This window comes from Glycine soja, chromosome 7 (assembly GCF_004193775.1).
Source record: "Glycine soja cultivar W05 chromosome 7, ASM419377v2, whole genome shotgun sequence".
Taxonomy (NCBI): domain Eukaryota; kingdom Viridiplantae; phylum Streptophyta; class Magnoliopsida; order Fabales; family Fabaceae; genus Glycine; species Glycine soja.
In genome coordinates, this window is record NC_041008.1 from 6,397,224 (window position 1) to 6,421,982 (window position 24,759).

The window sequence follows — 24,759 nt, forward strand, 5'->3', positions numbered from 1 at the left end:
TTTCAAAATTAAAATTGTTTAAATCATATCTAAAATCAACAATGTTACAAGATAGATTGAATGAGTTAACTATTTTATCTATTGAAAATGAAGTGTTAGAATTAGTTGATTATAAGACTCTGATAAATGATTTTGCTGCTAAAAAAGCTAAAAGATTAATATAAAAATTGATATTTTATATAATATACTAAGTCTCTTTAAAATTCTTGTAAAAAAAAAGACCCTTTTAACATTTTTACCTTAGACCCCAAAATGTGTGTACAAACCCTGTATTTGTGTTTAGGTTGAGGAAGATGTAACTAAGAAATATCAACCCAATTGCTATAGTCTTTTTTATTGGAATTTATGATTTGTACACACTCTTAGTAAATTACTTTTTTTTCTATATATTATATATAAGATTCAATTATCTAATTCATCAAAATTAAAAAAAATAGTCAATTTAATTAATAATAATAAATTTATCTTAAATTTATATATTTTTTAAAATAATGCTTCTTATTAATATTTTACTTTTTTTCTAATTGTTTGTCAATACATTTTATCTCTTCTTTTAATTAGGAATATTTTAATCTAATAATAATTAAAGAAAAATATTATAAATGGAGTATTATTAAAAAAAATTAAATATGTTTTTATTCTTTTAAATTTGAATAATTTTTTTAATCCTTAAAAAATAATTTATTTTATTAGTCCCTCAAATTTTTAAAAAATTACTTTTAGTTTTTCCCATGATTTTAAACCCTAAAATATTTGACTAAATGACTGTTTTTTTCTTTATATTCTGTTGGTTTTAAAAAAGAAAAATAAAAAGAGATTTAAGATTATCATAATTTTTTATATATTTTTGTCTGTTTCAAATTGTGATAAATTATTTTGAAAAATTAAATTAATTTTTTTAATGACGACAAATTGTTACAAACTTTGATATCATTGACGTAAAGAATGATAAGAATTAAAAGTAATTTTTTAAAAATTTAAAGGACTAATAAAAATAAATTCTTTTTTAAAAGATTAAAAAAGATAATTACTAAAATTTGATGACTAAAAAATATATTGTTTAAGTCTAAAAAAAAATATCATTTTTAAACTTTACTGTTGTTTTACTTCCCCAAATATGATCGGTGAATACAACCAATAAAAGTTATTGAGCCGACCAGAGAATGTCATTAATTCTCCGTCTTTATCTCAAAGTTTTTCAGTGCTGAATTTTTCCCATTTGTTACAAGTTACAACTTTCTTAACTTTAATGCTCATCTTTTCATGCTAATGTGATGGAAACAAGACACAAAAGTAACTATAATAAAACTCGTAACTATACCGGTAAAATCATAGTATAATTTTACTTATATACTTCTGGTCATAAAAGAAATTTGTTGTATTGGTAACATTAAAAGGAACAAAATTCCCTAGATCTCTAGATCGACGATCCCTTGGTTGAATTCAACTCAACGTCATCCCATATGGCCATATTACTTTATTCTGATTTTTCCAATGTGGGAAAGCAATTAATTAAAATAACTAATAATAATTATTATAATAAATAATACTGTACTTGTATCGGTCCATCAAATAATCACACCCACCTGTTTTGTGATTCAAAATTTGTGTCTATCCATTGTCGAAGAAATGAATCTGAGTTTCACTTTTACACACCTTTTATTATCCTAGCATACCAAAAGAATAGTCACCGTCCAGAAAGTGATAAGAGAATGATGAACAGATGGACTTATGCTGTGTTATGTATACCGAAAGAAAGCAAATGACACTGTAATTAGGATAAGGTAGGGAAATTAACAGCTGTAGGAACCATGTGCCATAAATTTATCACTTTAGAAACACCATCTAGTGAATAAAAGTGCAAAAATATTTTTTAACATTATGTATTGAATCTATTCACCCACTCTAGAATCATCTAAGATATGGATAATGCTCTGACGCATTCTTATTTAAAACAATATATAAGAACAATATAACTAAGCTCTAAGTCATGTGCTTAGCCCTGAGATGCTCCAAAATAAGTGAATAGATTTTTGCTTTTTTTATTGAATAGATCTTTTTGTTTGACACTATATATGTATCTTTTTGTAAGAAATAATCTTATTTAAGCAGGTTAAAACATGAATTTTATTGTTATGTACTCATCTCTAAATATAAATTACTGTTTATATGATTGTTAATGATTTATAATTAAGTGATAATATCCATCTATTTTATATTATTAATATACAAATTTTCTCTAAAATTATTATGATAATAATATTTTTATATGTATCATAATTATATATTTAAGATTCAAATTTAAAATCACTTGATTAAACCAAAGAGTCGCCCTACAAATGAATTCAGGCACTCCATGATAAGTAAATGAATTTTAATGTTACATACCACATGCCACTCTCTAATTAAGGATAGGAATCATAGGATGACGTGCTAACAAAATGAGACGTACATCTTCTATTATTTTATTTATAAAATATTAAACCTCGAATAGAAGTCTAATTATTTTTAACTTAGACGGTGAAAAGGTACAACATGGGGAATGGGAATTAGGTTGGAAGCGTTAATTGATGAGAATCTCATCAGCATGTAAAAGGGTAGGCTATTACTTCACTGTCTATTCTATTCACGTTCTTTTCTTTTGTATTTTAGTTTTGTGTTAGAAGCGTTAATTGATGAGAATCTCATCAATCCAATTAATTATATAGTAACTAACAACAATATAATTTTTTTTTCAATTATTCAACTTTTATGTTTGCAACTTGCAAAAATTATTCTTAAAAAAAACTTGCAAATTTTTTTCCCTTTTTAATATATATAAAAATAATGGGAATATGTTTTATGATTTGGAGTTAAAAATTTTATTACTTTTTTTTATTACTTTTGGTCATATATAATTAACTATTTACATTTTTTCTAAGTTTTCTTATGACTTAAATTATCTTTTATAACCTTATGTATTTTAAAGAGCGACTTATTTTGTCAATTAAATTAATTACTTGTTCGTTTAAGTTTTTATACTTTATCAACAAAAATAAAACTCATAATTATGTCATTAATTTCTACATTAAAAAGAAAGGACGTGAAATATTTAATTTCTATAAAATTGAATTCAATATTTATATAAATAAAAATATATTTTTTTGTCAAATTTAGTTTTTGTAATATAAAACATATATACATATATTTTATTAGACAAGTTATTAAAATATTAACAAAATTTAACCCAATTAGTAAATAACTGACTAAAGATTCAATATTTGTTCATGTATATAAGAAAAATCTATCAAAACATAATATTTATTTCTGTTATTTTTCATAAAAAGGATTAGTCTCTGACAATTCATTAGAAGATATGTCTTCTTTAAAAGAAAAAAAAAAGGTAGTACTTACATTAGCTAAAATGTTTTTATTGTTATCTGATTTTTATTATCTGAGTTCTGGTTTTGCTTATTACTGTCTGAACCAATTTTACCTCTTCAAGTTGCACAAGCAAAGTTCTCCCTCAATCCTCTTCTCTCTCTCTCTCTCTCTCTCTTAATTCCTGAAAAGCAAGTAACTAAGGAAAAGAAAACACAACACACACACAAAGGAAAAAACAGAAAAACCATGTCTTCTCCAAGCAAGCGGCGAGAGATGGACTTGATGAAACTGTTAATCCACCACTTCTTCTGTTTTCCTTTTCCCTTCTATTTCCATTAAAGTTATAATTTTTTTTTTCTAATTGGGTGTCTAAGTTTGACTCTTGATTCTGATTTTGATGTTAGTTTTTTTTTTAATTAATAGGATGATGAGTGACTACAAGGTGGAGATGATTAATGATGGAATGCAAGAGTTTTATGTGCATTTCCATGGACCCAATGAGAGTAAGTTCTCCTTTGTTTTTATCTATGTTACTTGCTTTAGAGCTTTTTTTGAATTGTTTTTGGTGAAAAAAGTTGGGTTGCTATTGCGGGTGTGTGGTAATTAACCATATATTGACTTTGGTGGCTCTAGATTTAGATTTGGGTGGCAGCAATAAGATTCTCATATGGAACTCGTAATCTTTTGTCTCCTTTTAATTCCTTTTTTGTTACTTGTATTGATTGCTCCGTGTGCATTCTGCAGAGTTATTGCATAAAGCAATTTCTGTTTGTTTTCTTCTTTTCATATTGTGGCTTTCCAAGTCTTAATATGACACTAATTTTTAGCCAGAAAATATTGGCATGATTTTTATTTATTTATTTATGCTGACAGTTTCTGTTTTTCACTTTTGTTTATTGTTCTGTCCCTGGTTCTAGAAATTGAACTGAGATAGAATGTTTTGGTTTGGGAAAGGTGCTGTTACTGCATTATGGACCTTAAATGTTTTGAATCTTGTTTTTCATCCTTGTGATGGTTCCTTGCAGGTCCTTATCATGGAGGTGTGTGGAAAGTGAGGGTTGAGCTGCCAGATGCTTATCCTTATAAATCTCCTTCCATAGGCTTTATCAATAAGATCTATCACCCAAATGTTGATGAGATGTAAGAATCTTGTATTATTGAATATTGCTGCGAAACTCTATACCTTGAGTAGTTTGCCTTGTGTTAATTTTAAGAATTGTGTGTGATCATATTGGATATTATAATAATTTCAGGTCAGGATCAGTTTGTCTTGATGTTATCAATCAAACCTGGAGTCCCATGTTTGGTAATGTTCTTTCTTTAAACCTAATGAGAAAATATTTGGTTTTCTATTTAAGTTTTCCATTTAGAAATTTTTTGGTTCATTTTCACATGTCTAAATATATGCATTGTTTCAGATCTTGTCAATGTGTTTGAGGTGTTTCTACCACAACTTCTTCTGTATCCCAATCCATCAGACCCCTTAAATGGTGAAGCTGCAGCTTTAATGATGCGGGATCGAGCCACTTATGAACAAAGGGTTAAAGGTATTGATTGATTTTGAAATTTCATTTTCTGAATATATATGTCTGTATGGCATATCAACAATTAAACTTGCTATGTTTTATTTGAGGCCTTTACTTTGTTCTTCCTTATTTGAGCTACAATTAAACTCTAAATTGGGAGGGGCGCTTGAATAAAGTTTTTAAACTCAGGGTAGTGGGTATGAACTACAATACTGTGCACATTCACCTACACTCTCACAGTTATAACAACTTACTAATAATTCTTAATCTCCTACTCTTATTCAATTAATAACACAATTATTTCTCTTCTATTGACTGCATCATGAACTTGATGACTATCTCAAGTTTACTTCCATATCCACCACTATTTTGACAATGCCTCCTATGATGCCATCAAATCCTAAACAGAAAAATGAGGCATATTACCGTATCTAAGGTGCATATGTGTATACGCTTGCAGAAGAGAAGCTTAGGTGTTAAATTTACTTGTGAAAGAGGAGACACTATTGATACTATCTTCATTTAAATTATACCGTAATCGCAAGCAAGTGAAAAGATGCTATCTGTCTTGTAACCTGGGTAGGACGCCACTAGCTGTTTATTATCATCATATCATAAGGAAATAAACCTTCCATTGAGTTCGTTGATGGAGATAATTTGTAAATCAACATTTAATTATGAGATACCATCATGTTATCCCTGCACCATTTTGTTCTGCCAATGTAACCTATATCAATCTGTGGGTCTATTTGAAAACTTTATGTCTGTTATCCACATCCACCAATTGTTCACTCATTCACACCTTATCCATAAGGGTTTTATTTCTTCATTGTTAGTCAGGCTTCTGTATCATGTAAAGTTCCTTCATAGGCAGTCATGTGCCTTGTGCTTTGTGTATCTTTCTCATATAACTAGTACGGAAATTTAGAATTACACGTCTTTTGTTGACTTTATGAACACTAACTTGTACAAGGTATCACTTTGATTATTTCTCTAGACTTCAATTGTTGCAAAAACCAATTTCCATATAATTTTCAGGAACATTATTTTCTTAATGTAACATTTTCTCGTGTTTTTTACTTGCAATTTTCAGAGTACTGTGAGAAGTATGCTAAACCTGAAGATATAGGAGCTGCCACAGAAGAGAACTCCAGTGATGAGGAGCTAACTGAAGATGAATATGATTCTAGTGATGAACAGGTTGCTGGTAAGGCAGACCCCTAGCCTTGCATGCATGTCCTGTTCTTCTCATTCTATCTTTTACTTGTACATGATGTTCTAGTCATGTTAATTCACCTCATTAAATGTAATGTACTTGGTTGTGGATAGGGGGAAATTCTCCTTCCTGTTATTTAGTTTACTGTCACTGTAAATAATGTACCATTGATTACCTGATGCATTCTTATTTATTCTTAATCTCCTCCAAGTAAATGGATTAATTGCTTGTTTGGCTACATATCAAGATTTCTTCTACCATGGATGCATACGTTCCAATGTAAGATTTATGGCTAACATTAATTTGGGCATACACTTAAATTTTGTTTTAATGGTTCAAAATTAATTCAGTCAAAATTGGTTGTACACTTGTACTTAATTTTGAAACTAATGGATCTTAAGTTGTTAACATAATATTTTAATATTTTGGAATTGGGGCTTCATTAAATGAATTTTTCAAGTTTAATTTTCATGTATTATCAGGGTAAGAAAACTATATTTTAACCAATTAAAAATCGCCATAAGTATGACATTAAAAGTAGGTATTATTAAAAACTATCAATTTTATTATATATCATATTGGTAATGTATGATTAGATGGTACGCTACGGATGTATTTACATTTTTCTTTCCAAATCAGCTTGCCTTCCATTATAATTAGGATAAATAAATAATTCATGGATATGGTTTTCATTAGAAATTTTCTACAAATTAAACTAATCTGAAGATCATTCACCGCAATAGGGAACTTTTCCAAAAAAAATTAGGTCCTAATTGGTTAGCTGGATTGACTTTTAAAAGAATAAAGACTGAAAGGGGATGAAGCTATTACTCTTTTCAAGTTTGTTATAATTAATAATGCGATGTGTATTATATTCTACACAATGTTCCTAGAATTAAGGCTAGAATGGAAAGTCCTTGTTTGTTAAGAGAAATAATGAAAAGTTAAAAGGATGCTACTTAAAAAAAAAATCTCATAATGGTAATTGATACTACGATCTAGAATGGTATCAATTCCTTCCACTTTAGAATGAATGGGCATTTTTTCATGATGGACATTTGTTTTTAAGTCAATTTTGTTTCATTGACCGTTTCCAACAAACCGCGACATTAGTTGTCAGGTGTTTTGAATGGATATCAATTTTTTTTTTAAAGAGAACGAATTTCGCATTACTATTTGTGGGGTAAGAAGTAATAAAATAACTTTATTTTAAAATTAGAAAATACCTTATTTAAAACTATTTGTGGGATTAAATTTACTTCGTCAAATCTGATTTATTATAACATATTTACTACTATTATTCTTCTTAAAGCGCTTTCCCTCTTCCTCTCTTTCCATGTATACACTTTCTGTTTTCTTTCCCCGGTTAACAATTTTGTTCTTTGCTGTTTTATATAACTAGGAATATTTTTTCAACAGAGCCAACTAAGTATTAATTAAGAAAATTTTCTATCATTTAAATTTATTTGTAGCAATTTAATCTTTAAAAACAATGTTCTTAAGGGATCTACATGGAAATTAATGAAGCAATAGGCTATACTTTAACCCTATAATTTGTTAAGTTTTTACTAAAGTGAGTGTTTTTTTTTGTTGACTTTTTGGTTGGGAAAAAAATTCGGACTAATTCGAAGTTCATTTGGATAATAAGTAAATTCTGATCAACAATTATTTTTGTCAATGATCAAATTTAGATATTATCCTTTAGATACTATCCGAATAATTAAATTTTAATTTCAACATATTAATCATTTGTGTCTAATCTCGTAGTTATTAAAAGAGTTTAGAGTACCAATATGCATAAACCGCAAAAAAATATGTAATTTAAATGTTAAAAACTGCAAGCTTTTTGAAAAATTATGCATTTTTTTGTTTATGAACAGCAAAAGTCAATGTATTATTAAAGGAGGCACTTAAGCACGAGATGTGCCAAGTCCTGTTACAAAAGTAGCATGTTTTCTGCATAATTATCACATACAAAGCACATGCCCATACCATACATGCATCACCTGATTCCCAAAGCTACGTGTTTACTGCTAAATAAATTGCCTCTATCATAACGGTAAGAGATTTTATTTTATTTTAAAAAAAGGACTAAAAATGTATGGAATCAAAAGTCAAGTATAGTTGATAGCAGTTTTTATGGAAAGGACCAAGGTGATATATTCATCCTTTTTTAAAAGGATTATATATATATATATATATATATATATATATATATATTTTTTTTTTTTTTTTTTATTTTTTTTTTCATTTTGGAAATGAAATAGAAGTTACATAATTACACTTTCTTGTGCCTTTGAACCATATTGTTCTGGAGATGGTTATGTGTTGGCAACATGTGTCTATGGTTTCCCTTATATTGATAGGAACATATGATGTGTCAGCTTCCTTCAAGATTTCTGGTTGTATGGTTTTCTTGAAGCGACAGAGATTACAAATTTGATCAAGCCCCTATGCTCATTGAGTTGATAAGGAGGGATCATTATGCGGTGCTAGATCTTGGTTGAAACAGGACCTTATTGTTCAATAACACCATATAATGTTAAAAAAAAACCAAATAATTATGAATACTAACCAATAGACTCAATAATTCGCCTTGGTGTGTCTTTGCAAAATAAATGCGTCTATCTCTTTCCAACAAAAATAGATTTGAGAGAATCTAAATCCTATAAACCCGGTGATGAAAAGGATTCTTCCATGAAAAAGCATAACAATGACAAAGAAACCATAAAAACACTATTTAGTTTATGATAATGGAGTCATGATGATGCATACAAGATATTTTATTTGAGGCTCGTAATCATGTGATGTGATTTTTAAACTGATTACAATAACTATTGCAGCGTAATGAGTCAGTGAGTGCATTTGTGCCAAATAGATTGATTACTTATGCAGTCACATTATTGAGGAAAAAGACAAATGAGAAAAGGGTTATTCTAACGTGGGCCCAGAGGAGTAAGAATTATAACATGATTAAAAAACTTTTTTTCTTCTCTCCAAACTATGATTTCACAAACGGGATTTCCAGCTATGTGGGTAAAGGTAAATAATAATGCATTGTGAATCCCTCTATCGGCATGGTTGAATTAACTTTTTAACAAGTACTTATATAGAAAATAAAATAAAAATAAAAATGAAAATAAATTAACTTTAAGTATAAACTTAATTTAACTTATTTCCTGATTTTAATCCATGCAGATCCAACAATTACTCTGACCAAAAATAGGCCTAGGATTGAGACAAAATGAGTTACTTTCACCTAATTTCTTCATTCGGATTGATGAAATCTTTTTTCATCACAACAAAACGGTAAATTCACTTTACATTGCACCAAGATTGCAAATTAAAACTAACAAGATAAAACAAAGTCTTAAGTTCAAGTATTATAAATGAAAAAAATATGATTGAAAGAGAAAATCTGATTAAAATTGACTTAGTCAGATTCTTCCGTAGAGACGAGTTATTAATAAAACTGATGGGTACTCATAGAAATGTTATGATAGAAAAAAAATAAAAATGGTAAATTACAATAGGCACACTATTCTTTGTTTTTGTGGCAATTGATTTCTGTAGATATACACCTCTTTCTTTTTTTCTTCTTTCTGTTTTTTGTCAAATGTCTATGGGAAAGGGAAATGCATGAAAAACAGGTGCTTCAAATGAAGAAAAATAATACATTACGTGCTTTCTAAAACATTATTCGGCACATTTATACTATGGAGTCATAAGTTATCGGTCAGGTCCAACACAGATGGATCATGGATTACGTGTATTTTAGAGAGCTATATCTTATATAAAATCTTGGAATATTACTTTTACAGTTCTTTTTTTGGAAAGATCCTGATTGGTAGGAGGTAAAAAAATGGAGTAGAGAGAAATAGAATGAATGAAAATAGATGAGAAATATGGTGATTTTTAGGGTGTTTTGTTTGAAAGAAATATAAAAGAAAAATGTTATGTCTAGGTAAAATCTATGTTGTCATCATGTATAAATGAGTAAAATAGAAAAAGATAATATAAAAAAAATATTTTTTTTAACCTATTTTTACTCACTTTTGATGAGAAATTTCATGCCTATCAAACAAAATCAAAGGGATGAAAAAAAATTAAAAAGTGAAATAATTTTATAAATTTGTTTGTCTTTGATTATGTAGAAAACAAAAAATATAAAATAATGTAAATATCTTTTAAAAAATGTATATATAAAATAAGGATATTTGGATTATTTTATTGTTTAAATTAGCTTTCTTCCCTTTTCTTTTATACAAAATGACATACATAGTAGAGTTTGTAAGTTTGACACTTTTTTTTCTCTCTTTATTCTCTTTCACTTTCCAGGCTTCCAAACAACAGAAGAAATAATCCTTGCTATTTCGTCCTTCGCTTGTCACATAATTCCAAACAAAGCACTAACTTTTTTTATTATATAAACGTCTCTTAATTTATATAAGATAACATTGCATATATTTAGCGCTAGCCATACCTCTCCTGATTTCTTATGTATTTTAAGAAAAGTCAAAATGATATATTAAAAAATGGAATGATCTGTAGTACAATTTTGTTGCGTGTCAATTTAATTTGCCCAAAGGTCAACGATCAGATATCCTGTTAAAATAACCAATATAGAACTCTGCATCTAACAAAAAAAAAATACAAAAAAAAACTCTGCATCTGATGTCTATAATGATATTCTGTGGATATTTCCAACTGTAATAACAATCAATATCAGGACCATTCCAAAATACACAATACCCAGATTAAATATCCGAGTAATATTAGCTTTCTGTATTATTATTTTATCTGGTTCCCATCAGTTCTTTTTTTTTTTTTTCTTTTTTCCTTTCGACATAAAATAAATGATCTAAGCTTCTTTTTTATGTAACATGGTAAGAAGGACGAATTGCCACCTAGGGAAACAGGGACCCTACCAGAGATGCATTTTTTCTAGACTAGCATGAAACAAGGGGTTACTATACAAAAGTTTCAGCTATCATCTAAAGAAAAGTTTTAATAGCAGCAACTGCAAGATGCAGATATTCAAACAAAAAAATTGGAGAACTTACATTTTAACTATTTAGGTAGCCGTAAAATACACTTTTTAAGGCCTAATTCTATATTAACAGTATGGGGGTAAACTCTATGAAAGGGCCACTAAAATTCTTCCTGAAACTAGTAGCAATATGTCCATTATTTACCATCCTTATATCCCCTGAGAATCCCTATGTATGGCTTGGTCTTCTCTTCCCAGAATCTGTTCTAAGCCTCTTTACAGGGTTTGCCCAGGCAACTGGCCCGCCAGATCCATTTGGTTGTTGAGATGGTTGGCCAGCCCACCCTTGTGCATGGGAACCCTGTTGAGATAATCTAGCATCCTTGGTGACTGAAGATGGCCCTGGAGTTCTCATGCTAGATGGTGAGGCAGGACCAGTTTTAGGTTTCACCACAGATTTCTCCCTGTCATTTCTTCTCTTCTTGCATACAACAAGTTCACCAGGATGCGCGAGCAGGGAAGAATCATCCTGCTGTTGCTCCCTAGTGCTGCTTCCCCCACCACTTCCAGTTCTTGATTCCCTCTGCGGCAAATGAACTTTAATTCTGTTGTTTTCACTGCTAGAAGCTGATCCACGTTGCAGTGACCTCTGCAAAGCGTATGACTCAGTTTCCATCTCGTTTATCAGCCTGTGCCTCTTGCTTTGGCCGACAGCCACTTGCCTTGGGGATGTTACTGTACTGGCAGTAGCTTGACTGGAGAAAGAAAGTGCACTTCTTGCATCTCGGAAGTCCGTATCAGGAAATGCAATTTTCAAGATATCAAAAAAGAGATCATGAACCTTCCTTGCTTCAGTTCTTACCTGCGAAAAACAATATTTTCAACATCCATCAAATATTTAATATGGTAAATTCTAGTACAAATCAGTTGAGATTATATTATCTTAATCATATTATTGAAATCAACAGTAGCCTAGAACATCAGGCAGCAAAAGATGAGACATCAGACATTTGACAGCAAATTCACAGAAGAATCACTTAGAAGTTAGAAGTATTGGTCAAATGGTGAAATATGTAAATCTTGTTAAATTTTCATATTTAAACAATCAAGATGTAAATGGAAGCACATTGATTATCGGAACCAGGAATTTTCATTTCAATAGATTTTTCCTCTTTGCTTGATATAAAAACACAGAAACGTTTGAATTAGTTAAAGAATCCATCATAAACATTATTAATATGGTGATACTGTTTGGACAACTATCAGCAAATGTTGCAGAAACAGAAGCCTGACCTTAAAGATAAGATATGCCAAAAAAGGAGAAAAGATGCAATGCCAAGGATAGGAGTGATTGATTAGTCTCTGGACTTCACTAAAAATACTTTAGATTTTTGTTTTGAACTTTGGCTCAATTAGCAGAATATATAGCTACACAACAAAAAAAGAAACAAAATCTTCAGGAATAAATCCGACCAGTAGTTGAGAACTTAGTGGTTAAGTGTTTCACTAAGTTCATTGAAACAAAAGAAGAAATAAACAGTTAAAATGCAGCTATTAATATTATAGGAATAGGATATAATTCATAATTAAAAATAAGACTTCAAAACATATGCATATTCTACTAAGCTTATGTTTTGGCTAGGATCAAAGTATCCAATGTGTTTGTCCTAAGTAACTCAAGATCATACATCTAGATTTCTTCAAACACAAACCAAACATGCTAAGTTGTTTTTGGAAACTGATTAGTTTCCATCTTGAGAGGGCAAGTTAGTGCAACAGCTTCCACCAAAAGCCAATAAAGTACAGATCCAGATAAGAAATCTCACCTCATGTGAAAAACCATAAAAATGCATTGCACTCTTCAACATGAACTGCACATCAAATACAAGCTCTGTTGCTCCATTATACTCAAATTTATCAATCCGCTGATCAATCTTTCGCAGATCTAACAGGCTATTTACAGACCCAGAATTTTCAATCCTCTTCCACAAATCCGTTAACAAAGGAACAATCTCATGGCCTTCCTTGTCTATTCTCCTTTGGAGCTTGCTAATTACATTTTTGCACTGCCAGTACAGAAATCAAATGAGTTTAAATACTTTAAGTACATGAGCAAACATGGAGATTTGAGAATATTTATATAGCCTGCAAATAAGTCTAGTCAAATGAAATGAGCAAAGTCAAAAACATTTTCAAGACAGCTGGTAAAGATACCTCAGCAACTTTGTTTTTAGGGGGAAGGGGAAGTTTCCCCATTCCTAGGATAGGGCATGCCATAAGCCTCAACGAGGACTAAAGATATTTACAAATGATCCACCAATGAAGTATTACCAGTAAGAGTTGAACCCAAGACCATTTTGTTTATTCAGCAGTTGGTGAATCCTCATTGGCAACCATATATTTTTTTTTTAATTTATTAATTCGGTTGTAAATTAAGAAAAATTAATAATGGTTTCTGCTTATTCTCATTGTATGGAAGAAGACCACTCCATAAGAAAACACATGACCATCACCATAGAAAAAGATGCAACATTAATCAATTAAAGATGCATACCCTTCTCTGGATAATTTCAGTCATCTTAGTGCCATGTGCTGAAGATCCGCTAGAATTGATAGGTTTTCCTTCCCAGCTTTCTCTGGAGTGTTCACCACCATCTTGTGAAGGCACAGACATGCAATTCAAACGGCTTGACTTTGGAGATCCATGTAATTTGGATGTATTAGCTACTCTCCTTGAAGGTAAGGTTCGCTTATTTTTTAACGATGGTGAGTTTTGTTCATGCCTGCTGGCATTGGAGTCACCAAATAATTTGGATTCTGGGTCAGTCCTCAGTTGCGCTTGATATTTGTGGTCTGCTTGGACTGCCAAATGAGATGCCATTTCACTACCAGATTTTTCTTCAGGTCTTTCAGTGGCATGACGGGGTCGAACACGAAGACTGCGTTTACGTTTAATCTTCGGTTTCTGCAAAACTTGTTCATCCTCACCTTCATCACGATCATGAATCCAACTTCCAGACAATTGATGGTCCATGTGAGAATCACCAGATACCGCAATTTCCCCTTCCTCTAACTCATCTGTCTGCCAAAAATCATCATAAAGATATTTATTAAGAATGAGATAGAACAAACAACTACTGAAAAAAAATCAAGTATAGCAACATACCATCCTTTTTGAAATGGAGCTTGGCCGAGCATCTAATGCAGAGAGGGAACCAAATTTCTGAGAGGAAACTGATGGTGATACTATCTGTCTCACTCTTTGACTGTCCGAGGACGATCCTGAGGAGCCAGCTTCTTCAACCATCTGATTATTTCTAGCACTTTCTAAAGATTGAGGAAATTCATATCCAGCATCACAAAGCAGACCATCTTCCAGTTGATCTTTATCAATGGTCTGAGCTCCATCAGCCACGCTATACCCATCATCATCAAATTCTCCTATTTCTCCTTCATGTGCATATTCATTTCTTTCATCAGAACTTACTTCAGAGTATTCCAAAATTTCATCATCCAACTCTTTATAATTAGGATGCTTTTTTCCCTTGGGTCGTCCCCTTTTTCTTTCAGAACCAAATTCACTTGATTCCATGCCAATACTGCCACCCAATAAAGTGTTCTTTGATGGCCTTTTTGATAGAGCACCAATAGCAGCATTTACTTCTCTTGTATTGGCTCGAAGCCACTTAGGCACATGATCATAACGTGTCATCTCCTCAATCCAATCAAGTTCATCATCCATTTGATCAAACAGTTCAATTTCCTCTTTACTCCTGGCAATCATGCGATTTACTTCCTGCAGTGAGGGAACATCATGGACAGTTTCTTGATACCTTTCTTCATCATGTAATAATGTCTCCAAAGTCAAACGCCTCTCTTCATGTGTTGTTCTTTGATCAAACCGTCCAGCATTAATAACCTCGTCAGCCATATCTATCTTATATTGTTGAATATTGTTCCTTATGAGGCTCTCAATGGACCCCATGTAGCGATCCTTACCTGCAAGTTCATCCTCCATATCAACAGTGCCTCCACTTCTCAGTTCATCCTCCTTCTGATGACTAGCGATTTTGTCAACAACAGCTTCCATGTATATAACTTTGACTTCTCTTGTCTGTCCAATACGATGAGCTCTGGCCACAGCCTGCTCCTCATTCTTAGGGTTTGGATCAGGATCATAAATGACAACCGTGTCAGCAGACTGAAGGTTGAGGCCTCGTCCAGCAGCTCGAATACTGAGCAGGAAAATGAAACAATCTGAATCAGGGCTGTTGAAGTCCACTATAGCTGATTCACGGTCTTCCAAACTAGTTGTCCCATCAATTCTTCTGTATACAAGTCTTCGCCACTGTAGATATTCTTCTAAGATGTCTAGAAGTTTTGTCATGGTACTGAAAAGTAAAACTCGATGTCCAGTTCTTTGAAGTTTTATGAGGATCCTATCCAGGATCCACAATTTTCCACATGATTTTACAATGAATTCCTTAGATAGGTCACTGAAGAATGGATAATTAAGCAATGGATGATTGCAAGTCTTACGCAGCTCCATGCATCTGTTGTTTAAAGTTTTATATTGCTTCATCTGGTATGCTGGATTCCTATGAAGCTTGCGTTTCTCATCCTCAGGATCAAGACGAAGGGTGCCAGTTGATTTGACCCAGTCATAAATGGCACTCTGGACAGCTGACATTTTACATTTCAGAACTATGCTGACCTGCAATGAAGCATTAATATAAGCATTGAGAAACAGGAGTATGAGTAAATGGTCAAGTTAGAGGGCTATAATCCCACCTTTGGAGGAAGTGAGCCTTCAACATCTTCAACACGACGCCTGAGCATGAAAGGCTCAAGAATCTGATGAAGTCGATGGATAATAATAACTTTCTTCTCTGTCTCAAGCCAATCATCCTCTACATTTTGAGTGGGACCTTCCTTTTGAAATGGTTTCGAGAACCAATCATTGAAGGCTTTCTTATTATCAAAAACTTCAGGAAGAAGTAAATTTAAGAGAGACCAGAGTTCCTTCAAATCATTCTGCAGAGAAAGAAACACACCATTAATAATTCCATAAAAAAAATTATATCGTTTGAGCGATCCTGACCGTCCATAGACTCACAATTTGAGCGATCCTGACCGAGCTTACCCGAGTTTACAAAAAACGATTCTGCAACAGAGTTGTTGCAATTGATGGCACCAAACTCGTAAACACATACATTATCACAAGTGAACAAGCGAGTTTGATAACAGTTCTTTCAACTCTAGTTAAAATACAGGCATATACAAAAAAGAAACATAATAGTATCTGGCTTTGTGATGGGAAAGAACTACATGAACCAAAGATAAACTGTTACTTGGAATAGTACCATGCTTAGTGTCATTCATCAGGTATGCATGACCCAACACAAAACTCAGACTAATACCTTTGTTAAGGACTTAAAGCTAATCTAGGCTTATCAGGTACACTATCCCTTATTGGCAACAAACAATAAAGGAGAAAATTTGATTTTTGGTTTAAATATATCTCTGGTACCTATTTCTAACACTCAATTTCAAATTTCAATTTATGTCTTTACAACACCGTGAGATTGGTATGAAGTTACAGCAAAAGATATAGACCAAATTGTAAATAACTGTCATGAATAGGGACGGAAGACATAATATTGTTGGTCCATATTTGTACTAACTCCAACAGACCGCAAATAACTGTCACAAATAAGGATTAAATTGAAAATAGCTGTCATGTCAATGGGACCAAATTATTTTTAATCTTCATTTTTTAAATGGTTCAGTATAAAATTTGTCCCTCATCCCTTACCTGTCCTCATATCCCAGAAAGAAAACTGCACAACATAATCTCTCATATATGGAATGCTATAAAACATCTTGAGGATTTCTAAATAAGAGCTCTAATTTGTACAGGTTAAGATGCAGGTTAATTCTTAACTGATAGTTCAGCAAGTAAAATAGTTTTTTAACTTTTTTTTTTCTTGCACTCTCATGCAAGTGTCTTTGGAAAATGTAAAGGAACTTTTGTTATCAAGGGAAGCACAAATTGATCTGAACTGGTAGTGTTTGATCTAACAGGCACACAGTAAAAATGAAAGAACACATACATTCACAAACATTACCATATACAATAATGCATATTGAGTAAGGGCAAAGCAGACCTGTAATGGTGTTCCTGTCAAAAGAAGACGTCTTTGACAACGATATCTATCAAGATCGCGTGCTAAAACTGAATCTCTATCCTTCATTCTCTGTGCTTCATCAATTATGATATACTTCCAATCAATTTTTGAAAGTTTTGACCGGTCATACATGATGAACTCATAAGTAGTCACAAGGACATTAAATTTCATAGCACAAACCTCCTGCAATTGTAGCAAAAAGGAAATTCAGCAGTGAATAACAAAATACTAACATTTTAAGTGATTAGTGAGGCACACTTACTTGGGAAAATAATTTTGACCGGTGATCCTTGCTTCCAACATAAAAAATGCATGAAACAGATGGCAACCAATTATAAAACTCACTCTGCATAATGAACATAATTTTTCTTGTTAAAAACAAAATCACAGAGAAAGGAAATGTCCATCAAATGAATAAATTGAAAGCTCACCTTCCAGTTGACCAAAACAGCATTTGGGACTATTATAAGATGTGGGCCATAGTTTCCTTTAAATTCCATCAAGTAAGCAATCAATGCCATGACCTAGCGAGAAAAAAATATAAGTTTATTGAAGGAACACACAAGTACTACAGTGAATAATTATGTATTACCCATACAAATACAAATAAACATCCAATATATCCCATGTAAGACATAACAAACTTAACTAGGAACTATGAAGTCACTCAGCTCCAAAAACAAAATTAATGATAAACATTTTTTCCAATCTAAGCAAGAGCAACAAAAAAAAAACAAAAACATAATACTAACCTGTACAGTTTTACCAAGACCCATCTCATCCGCCAAAATTCCATTTAACTTGTTGTTATACAAAGAAAGCATCCATTGCAAACCAACCTTTAAAAATATAATGTATCAAAGTCTTGAAAACTTGCTCAAGAAGACAGCATAAAGAAATCACTTGAAAACTGTTTCATATAATGTAGCAACCTACAAGCTGATAGTCTCTCAATGTTCCAGCTCGTAACATTGATGGTTGCCTTATGACTGTTTCATTCACAGCATGGGCAAGGTTGTAATACCTGAAAGTAGCCAAAATGGTAAACATTCAAGCATCAGATGCATAATTATACAAACCAATTAAGTAAAGTTTTAAAATCATAGTTGTATAAATATTTTCAAGACATTTAAGTTAAAACGCCAAAAAAGATCATAAACACATTATGAGCCAACGACTCTCACTAAAATGCACCTCCACTCAAGAACTTGTGCAAAAAGTCAAGGTGGAAGCAAAAATAAAAATAAACTAACAAAAACACACTTGTTGACAGATGAGCTGTCTCTAGGAGCATTCATCTCCAGAAAACGATTTCTAATCATCACTTCCTCTCCGGCACAAGCTGCAGCTGCTCTGACTTCTTCTTCAGAAAGACCCTTTAGTAAAAAACAGATGATGGGTCAGAGACATGTAAATAACATTAAAGACCAAGTTCAAATAGTACAACCTCCAAACTAATTTGTATAGAAAAAGGGGAGAAAAATTAAGACTTTTCTCAAAACATTGGTAGAAGAGGAGGGGGAAGGGGGGAGGCGACTTAATGAAGCATGCCTGCAATCGTGCAGCAGCTGCAGCGGCTTTTGCTGCTTCCTCCACTTCTTGTTGATTTTTAGCAGTCGTTATCTTACTTCCTAATTTGTGTAGATACTCTTCAGTCTGGGTTAAGAAAGTCGAAAGAACAGCATATCTCTCTGCAGCATCACCAGGGATGCTAGTCTGCTGCTCCAGCAACATCTCCCTATATCTGTCAACATCATTGTTTTTTAAGGCTTCCAGCCTTTTGTTTCTGTCATCATCTTTATGTTTTGAGAACTCCCGCAACATCTTCTCATGATATTTGGCGACTCCCCTGTTGCGGGCAGTACGGGCATCACGAATGGCCCAGTGAGCCTCAAGAAGCTTCTTACGCCACTGAAATATAGATTTGAGTTGCTTCTCCCTTACTGCTCTCTGAGATGCCTGCACTTGTCTAGCAAGTTCCATGCGCTGACGTTCACACAGCCTAACAAACTTGCGATATGGCCTATCTGGCATTGCCATTATCTCTTGCTGCTGTTGATCAATCTCATCCCTTAAACGTGCCTGAAGATCTACTAGGCGAAGCTTTTTCTCTTCAATTCGGAGCCTCAGCACAAGATCTGGCCTAATTCTTTTCCTCTCTAAGTTTACTGCCAATAAACCTTCAATCTTCTTTAAATTTTCTGTCCTTTTCTTGTTAAGTACTTCCATGCCTTCCTCAAAAAGAAGATCTTTGACATCATATGCTAGTGACAAGTTATTGTTGTTGTTTAGCATCATTGATGACCCAAAGGAGTCATGTTTCCTAGTAAAGAAAGGAAAATCAAATAGAGGTCCATGGTATTTTCTGGTTGATCCCACATCCTTTGGCTGGGGAACAGGGCTCGTTTGTGCAGGTTTCTTAATTTGCATTGTGTCGGATACATGAGCCTGCGGTGCAACAGCCTTTCCCCTATCTAATGCTAACTCATTTCTAACAGTATTATTATTTACACGTTCACCATCCTGGTTTGATTTAACAGAGCATCCAATTGATTTCTGCTCTTCCTTTCCAGCAGATAATGTTGGAGCAGATTCCTTTGACACAGGAGGTGCAACAGCTTGAACATGAACTGCGGGTACAATGGATTTCTCATCTCTGACAAAGGATTCCTGCTTTAAAGAACTCTGACTATTAATACTAGGTATAGACAGTGGCTCCTTAGCACTGGACTCAATTGGGCTTATTTGTTCTGCCACAATATTTCCAGCAGGTTTGTCTTGGTTTTGTCCTCCTGCAGCATGATTTGGCTGTTGCACCTGCATCTCAAGAGGTGGTGGAACAATAGCCCGAAGAAGTTCTTGAGGCAGAGTACCTTCTCCTTTCTATAAACCAACAGAAAAAAGAAAATTAGGAGAATCTCCTTTCAGATTATGCATAGTATATCATTTCTAGGGCTATTTAAAATTACAAATAGCACACACAGACACAAGGGAGAAAGGTGCAGACACACTAGACAGAAGGAGAAAGGAATCAGAAATTTAACCTTCAGCCGCCTAAATGCTAGTATCTGTGCTTTCAGAACATGTAGCTGTTGCTTTGTAAAACTGGTTCGGTGCTGAGGCATTTGAGTTGGTGGTCCTTGAGATTTGGCGTGATTTCCTGAACCCCCTTCATTTGTTGGACCTCCAGCCTGAGGAGCAGATTGGTTTAACTGCCTCATGTACTGCATTTGAGGAGGTTCTGGACCAGATGATGAAGTTTTTGCATTCAGAGGATGGTCTGCACCGAAGTTTGTGTTGGCAGAAGACTGCTGAGAATGCATAGAGGGCATACCATTTCCAACTACTACTGGTTGCCTCGGAGGAGCTTGAGACTCTCTGCCACGAACATTGAATTGCTGTGTTGCCATTTCACTGGAGTTACCAGCTATACCAGCATTCGTTATTGAGCCAAGATGGCTGGGTGGAGCTGTCTGCCTGGCTTTTGAAGAACCTGACTGCCCAGACATGTCACTGGACGAATTAGCATGTGCTGAGCTCTCACTTGCAACTGCTGGAGATGTAACCTGCTGCTTTGAAACAGGGACAGGTGATGACTGAGCACCAATGCTGCTCTCATTGACCTTTGATTGTGAGACCATCCTTGACTGCATCAGTGGAATGAGCTGCGCCATTAAGTGTGCATTTGCAGGATGTGATAAATCAATATTACGTTCACGTGCCCATGCCTGCATAGCCTGCAATTGAGCAGAAGCTGCAATCTGAGTGTTTACAACATTTTGGATGCCCTGCTGTGTTTCTGGTGCTTGCATGGGTCTTATCATATTTCCAGGAATTAAATGTCCAATGGTTGGTCCCTGGGTCAAAGGCTTTCCTTCACTCTTCTGATCAGGTGCTATTTGTTGTCCTTGCTCCATTTGCTTGTCACCACGAGCAACACGCTCAGATGAATTCCTAGAGGATGATCCTTGACCTTGATTTGCTGCCTGCATAGACATAATGTCTTGCATTTTCAAATGTCCCATACGCATCTCCTGATCCTTCAGAGATGCAGAGCTTAACATTCCCGTTTTAGTGTGCTGCTGTGACTGAATTCCTAAAGTAGGTCTTTGTTGTGCATGGAGAGCATATTGAAGGTATGCTTGATGGACAGGATTTAGCGTTTGCTGCTCAATTCCTTGACCCCTTTGGTGGGTATCCTGGTTGGAACCAAGATGCAATTTTCGAGGCTGCTGAGGCAGTTGCATGGCACTAGGGGATGAGAAATTGTTATTCCCAAATACCCCCTGAATCCCTGCTTGATAAGCTAAAAAAGCTTCATTTCCTTCTGGCTTTCTAAGCAGTTGCTGTTGAAATGACTGCATATGTACACAGGTTAACACTAATCACTTGGTGAAAAGGATGCACTAAATGCAAAACAAATATAGGATCATAAAGAAAAGTTCACTGATATCAAGTATATGAAAATTGTCAAGTACCACAACCTCATTTGGTTTCAGCTTACAACCACATTCACGAATTAAGATTTATGCGCAGGGGAGGGGGGGTAATGGTAGGTAAGAAAATTTCATGTAAGCTACTTACAATTTAACAAAATAACTATACAAACATGAAAGAAGAAGCAAGATGATGATTATGACTTGTGACAAATCCCTAACCACCATTAACACAAAACATGCAGAAAATCAATCATATATTAATGAGCAAAACATAGATGCAAAACTGACAACCAACAGGAAACAGACGATTTGAAATTAATGACATCACTAAGGAGGTTTCACTACTCATAACAGTAAGTGATAGGGCAACAGAATAAATTAAGGCTAAGGTTAACAGTATGCAGAAGCTGATGAAACAACCCTTTTAACACTTGCAACTTGAATTTTGCCTGGCTTTATAATCTACATTTAATCAACATGTTTAAATTACAGCTACAACAATAGCACCTGAAGGAGAGGGGGGCATAAACAATTAAGGCTATGCAGAAGCTGACAAAACAACACTTTTTACTTTCAATTTGAATTTTGCTTGGTCGTGTAATCTTACATTTAATCAGCATGTTTAAACTACAATTACAACAGTAGCACCTAAAAGAGGGGGGAGGTAAACCAAAACACGAACCTAAGGTTATAATACCCAGATGTTTCATAACTCATATTCTAAAAGGAAATCCTAGGAACAAACAGAATAGTTAAGTTTGCAAATAATTAAACGTTCCACCGGAACATAAAATAAATGCAAAAAGAGACCAATTAGTTAAAAAATTCAAACGCCACAGCAAGGTTCACATTGCTGCGATGGAAAGGAAACTAGACTGAAAAAAACTGACAATGTCAGCAGCACTCAATTGCACCACCCCCCAAGTTCAATGCTCTTTCCAGCACACTCTCCTAAATTAGTAAAACATGCCTTGTTTGACTTCTCTTGTACACCTCAAAAATTAATTGCACTTGAAATAAACAATCACATACCCGACAAAACCAAGTCAGACAAGTACGAGGTTGTCATACCACCAAACACACACACAAGCACAAAGTCTCACTTCAACACAATTTCCAACATGCACGGAACTCCCAATTCCCAAAACCCCACCAAGTGTCACAACACAAGTCATCAAAACTTCAAAACCCACAAAAATAACGTCACTATTTAACCCACACACACAACACTATGCACCACCACCACTTGTCAAGGTAACATGTTTTCTACTATATTTAATGGAATTCAGCTAAAACCCAAAATCCACACCTGCCTAGAACCTATCTGCTGCTGTTGTTGTTGTTGCTGCTGCTGCATAGAGTCCAACCCCAACTGCGACGCCGAAGACGACGAAGTCGGCGACGCCGCGGCCGAAGACGTCCCCGTCCGGCCCGCCGGCCCCACTCCGGGGTTCCGGCCGCCGCCTCCGCCACCGGATTGCATGCAAACTAGCTCACAATTTCAATGACACACACGTGCCAGCGAAGAAATCCCCCAATTCAGATCACTCTCTCACTAAAGACTCCCAAAATAAAATAAATTCAATTCAATTTTTGGAAGAAAAAAAAAAAAAAGAGACCCCACAAAATGAAAAAAGAAAACCCTCACATCCCTCCAAAATTCAAGCGAGACACTGAATAAGAGAATCTTTTGGTTTCCCACAACGCATCAGCGTCCACCATTGCTTTCTCTCTCTCTAGATGGAACCGATTTTCTCTCTCTAAAGAATCGTAGATCGGAAGGGCGCGGAGAAGAGAAGGGAGAAACGAAGTTGGTGTTGTTGTCCGAATCGGTGAGTGTGATGATTCCACTATGTGGGTCGCACGCGATTGTGCGTTCTTGGGTCAAACCCTAACCATTTTTTTTTTCTTTTTTTTATGAAAAAAAAAATGTTTGGCTTTTATTTTATTTTTTTTGTTGAGGGAGAGGTTGGTAGTTGACAGAGTGAAAGAAGGGTGTGTGCGCCTTTATGCCAAAAACAAGGGATGTAGGGTCGAGTTCCCTGCGGTCACTGATTTACGGAAAGTGTCCATTGAGAGTGCCCTTGGCTTTTTCTCTAAATTACCAGACAATCCCTCTCTTAACAAAATTCATTTTATAAAATAAAGGTTAAATTATTTTTTTATTTTTCTAATTTTTTGGTCTTTTAATTTTTTAATTTAATTATCTCATCTAAATTATAAGAAATCACATTTTATAATAATTCAAAATTATTAAGTAATTTTAAATCGTCACAAAAATATATATTTTTTAAAAAAATAAATCAATTTTAAAAATTAAAAGATTAAATTAAATTCAAAAAAATCATAGTGTCTTTTAAAAATTAAGCGTGTTACTTGCACATTGAATATGTGCGTCCTAGTGTCTTTTCCCCATCCAATTCCTTTTGTTATATATAAGCTACAACTAGATGTGTTGGTCATAACAAAAATCATCCCAAACACAATGTGGAACCAAATAGAGACTAACTAGTATTTTGACTTCATTTTAATGAATCTAATGAGAAATTAGGCATGCACTAAAGTCGTGTTTGAATTACTGTTAGAAGTTTGTTAGAGGAAGCAAATATATATACTTTTGAGGAAGTAACTCTAATGTATGTTTTACTCCCAATGTACTTTTGAAAGGATACAAAAACAGTACCTCAAACATGCGCTAAGGTTATGTTTGGATTAAAATTTAAAAATAATGTTACGAATTCCCATTCACTTAATAGAAAAGGAAAAAAGATTGTTACTTTTGGACTTAAAGTACTTTTAGATTCTCCAAACTTTAATTTATACATGTTCTGCGTAGGCGTATAAGTTACCAATCAGACAATGTGTAGGCTTGATACAAATGCTTTACAAAAACTGTCATCAAGAGTTAAATAAATGTAGTATAAATTAATATAACAACATGAAATTCATAACAATTCACAAATATTATACACCACATGAACTCAAATATAAACAAAATTAATAACTTTTGCGACAGTTAACAAAGATAATTAATATC

The 24,759-nt window shown here is 33.7% G+C and overlaps 2 protein-coding genes across 3 annotated transcripts; one reads left to right on the plus strand and one right to left on the minus strand.

Annotated features, from left to right (window-relative positions):
- The first annotated feature begins 3,461 nt into the window (after nucleotides 1-3,461).
- LOC114418424 (ubiquitin-conjugating enzyme E2 5-like) lies at nucleotides 3,462-6,345 on the plus strand. 2 transcript variants are annotated; one of them, XM_028383750.1, is made up of 6 exons: nucleotides 3,462-3,653; nucleotides 3,787-3,866; nucleotides 4,389-4,503; nucleotides 4,617-4,669; nucleotides 4,782-4,910; nucleotides 5,983-6,345. In XM_028383750.1, exons 1-6 carry the CDS (start codon nucleotides 3,610-3,612, stop codon nucleotides 6,111-6,113), a joined length of 552 nt encoding a protein of 183 aa, XP_028239551.1. In that variant the 5' UTR covers nucleotides 3,462-3,609; the 3' UTR covers nucleotides 6,114-6,345. The 2 variants fall into 2 exon arrangements, with proteins under 2 accessions (XP_028239551.1, XP_028239552.1); XM_028383751.1 differs by having other exon boundaries at nucleotides 3,487-3,673; nucleotides 5,983-6,343.
- A 4,668-nt stretch (nucleotides 6,346-11,013) lies between these two features.
- Nucleotides 11,014-23,709, minus strand: LOC114418425 (ATP-dependent helicase BRM-like). Its single transcript, XM_028383752.1, has 14 exons — nucleotides 23,032-23,709; nucleotides 20,328-21,641; nucleotides 18,835-20,166; nucleotides 18,547-18,659; nucleotides 18,220-18,307; nucleotides 18,036-18,122; nucleotides 17,715-17,807; nucleotides 17,546-17,629; nucleotides 17,263-17,466; nucleotides 15,887-16,129; nucleotides 14,262-15,809; nucleotides 13,650-14,177; nucleotides 12,922-13,161; nucleotides 11,014-11,957 (listed from the first exon to the last, which is right to left on the minus strand). The coding sequence occupies exons 1-14, from the start codon at nucleotides 23,203-23,205 to the stop codon at nucleotides 11,325-11,327; spliced, it is 6,681 nt and encodes a 2,226-aa protein (XP_028239553.1). The 5' UTR covers nucleotides 23,206-23,709; the 3' UTR covers nucleotides 11,014-11,324.
- Between the last annotated feature and the right edge of the window lie 1,050 nt (nucleotides 23,710-24,759).

Coding starts and splice junctions, on each gene's coding strand:
- LOC114418424 (XM_028383750.1), top strand. CDS start 3,610: ATGTCTTCTCCAAGCAAGCGGCGAGAGATGGACTTGATGAAACT. Junction 3,867..4,388: donor TTTCCATGGACCCAATGAGA/GTAAGTTCTCCT, acceptor GGTTCCTTGCAG/GTCCTTATCATGGAGGTGTG. Junction 4,911..5,982: donor TTATGAACAAAGGGTTAAAG/GTATTGATTGAT, acceptor TGCAATTTTCAG/AGTACTGTGAGAAGTATGCT.
- LOC114418425 (XM_028383752.1), bottom strand. CDS start 23,205: ATGCAATCCGGTGGCGGAGGCGGCGGCCGGAACCCCGGAGTGGGGCCG. Junction 18,308..18,546: donor GACAGCTCATCTGTCAACAA/GTGTGTTTTTGT, acceptor GGCTACTTTCAG/GTATTACAACCTTGCCCATG. Junction 15,810..15,886: donor AAGGCTCACTTCCTCCAAAG/GTGGGATTATAG, acceptor GCTTCATTGCAG/GTCAGCATAGTTCTGAAATG.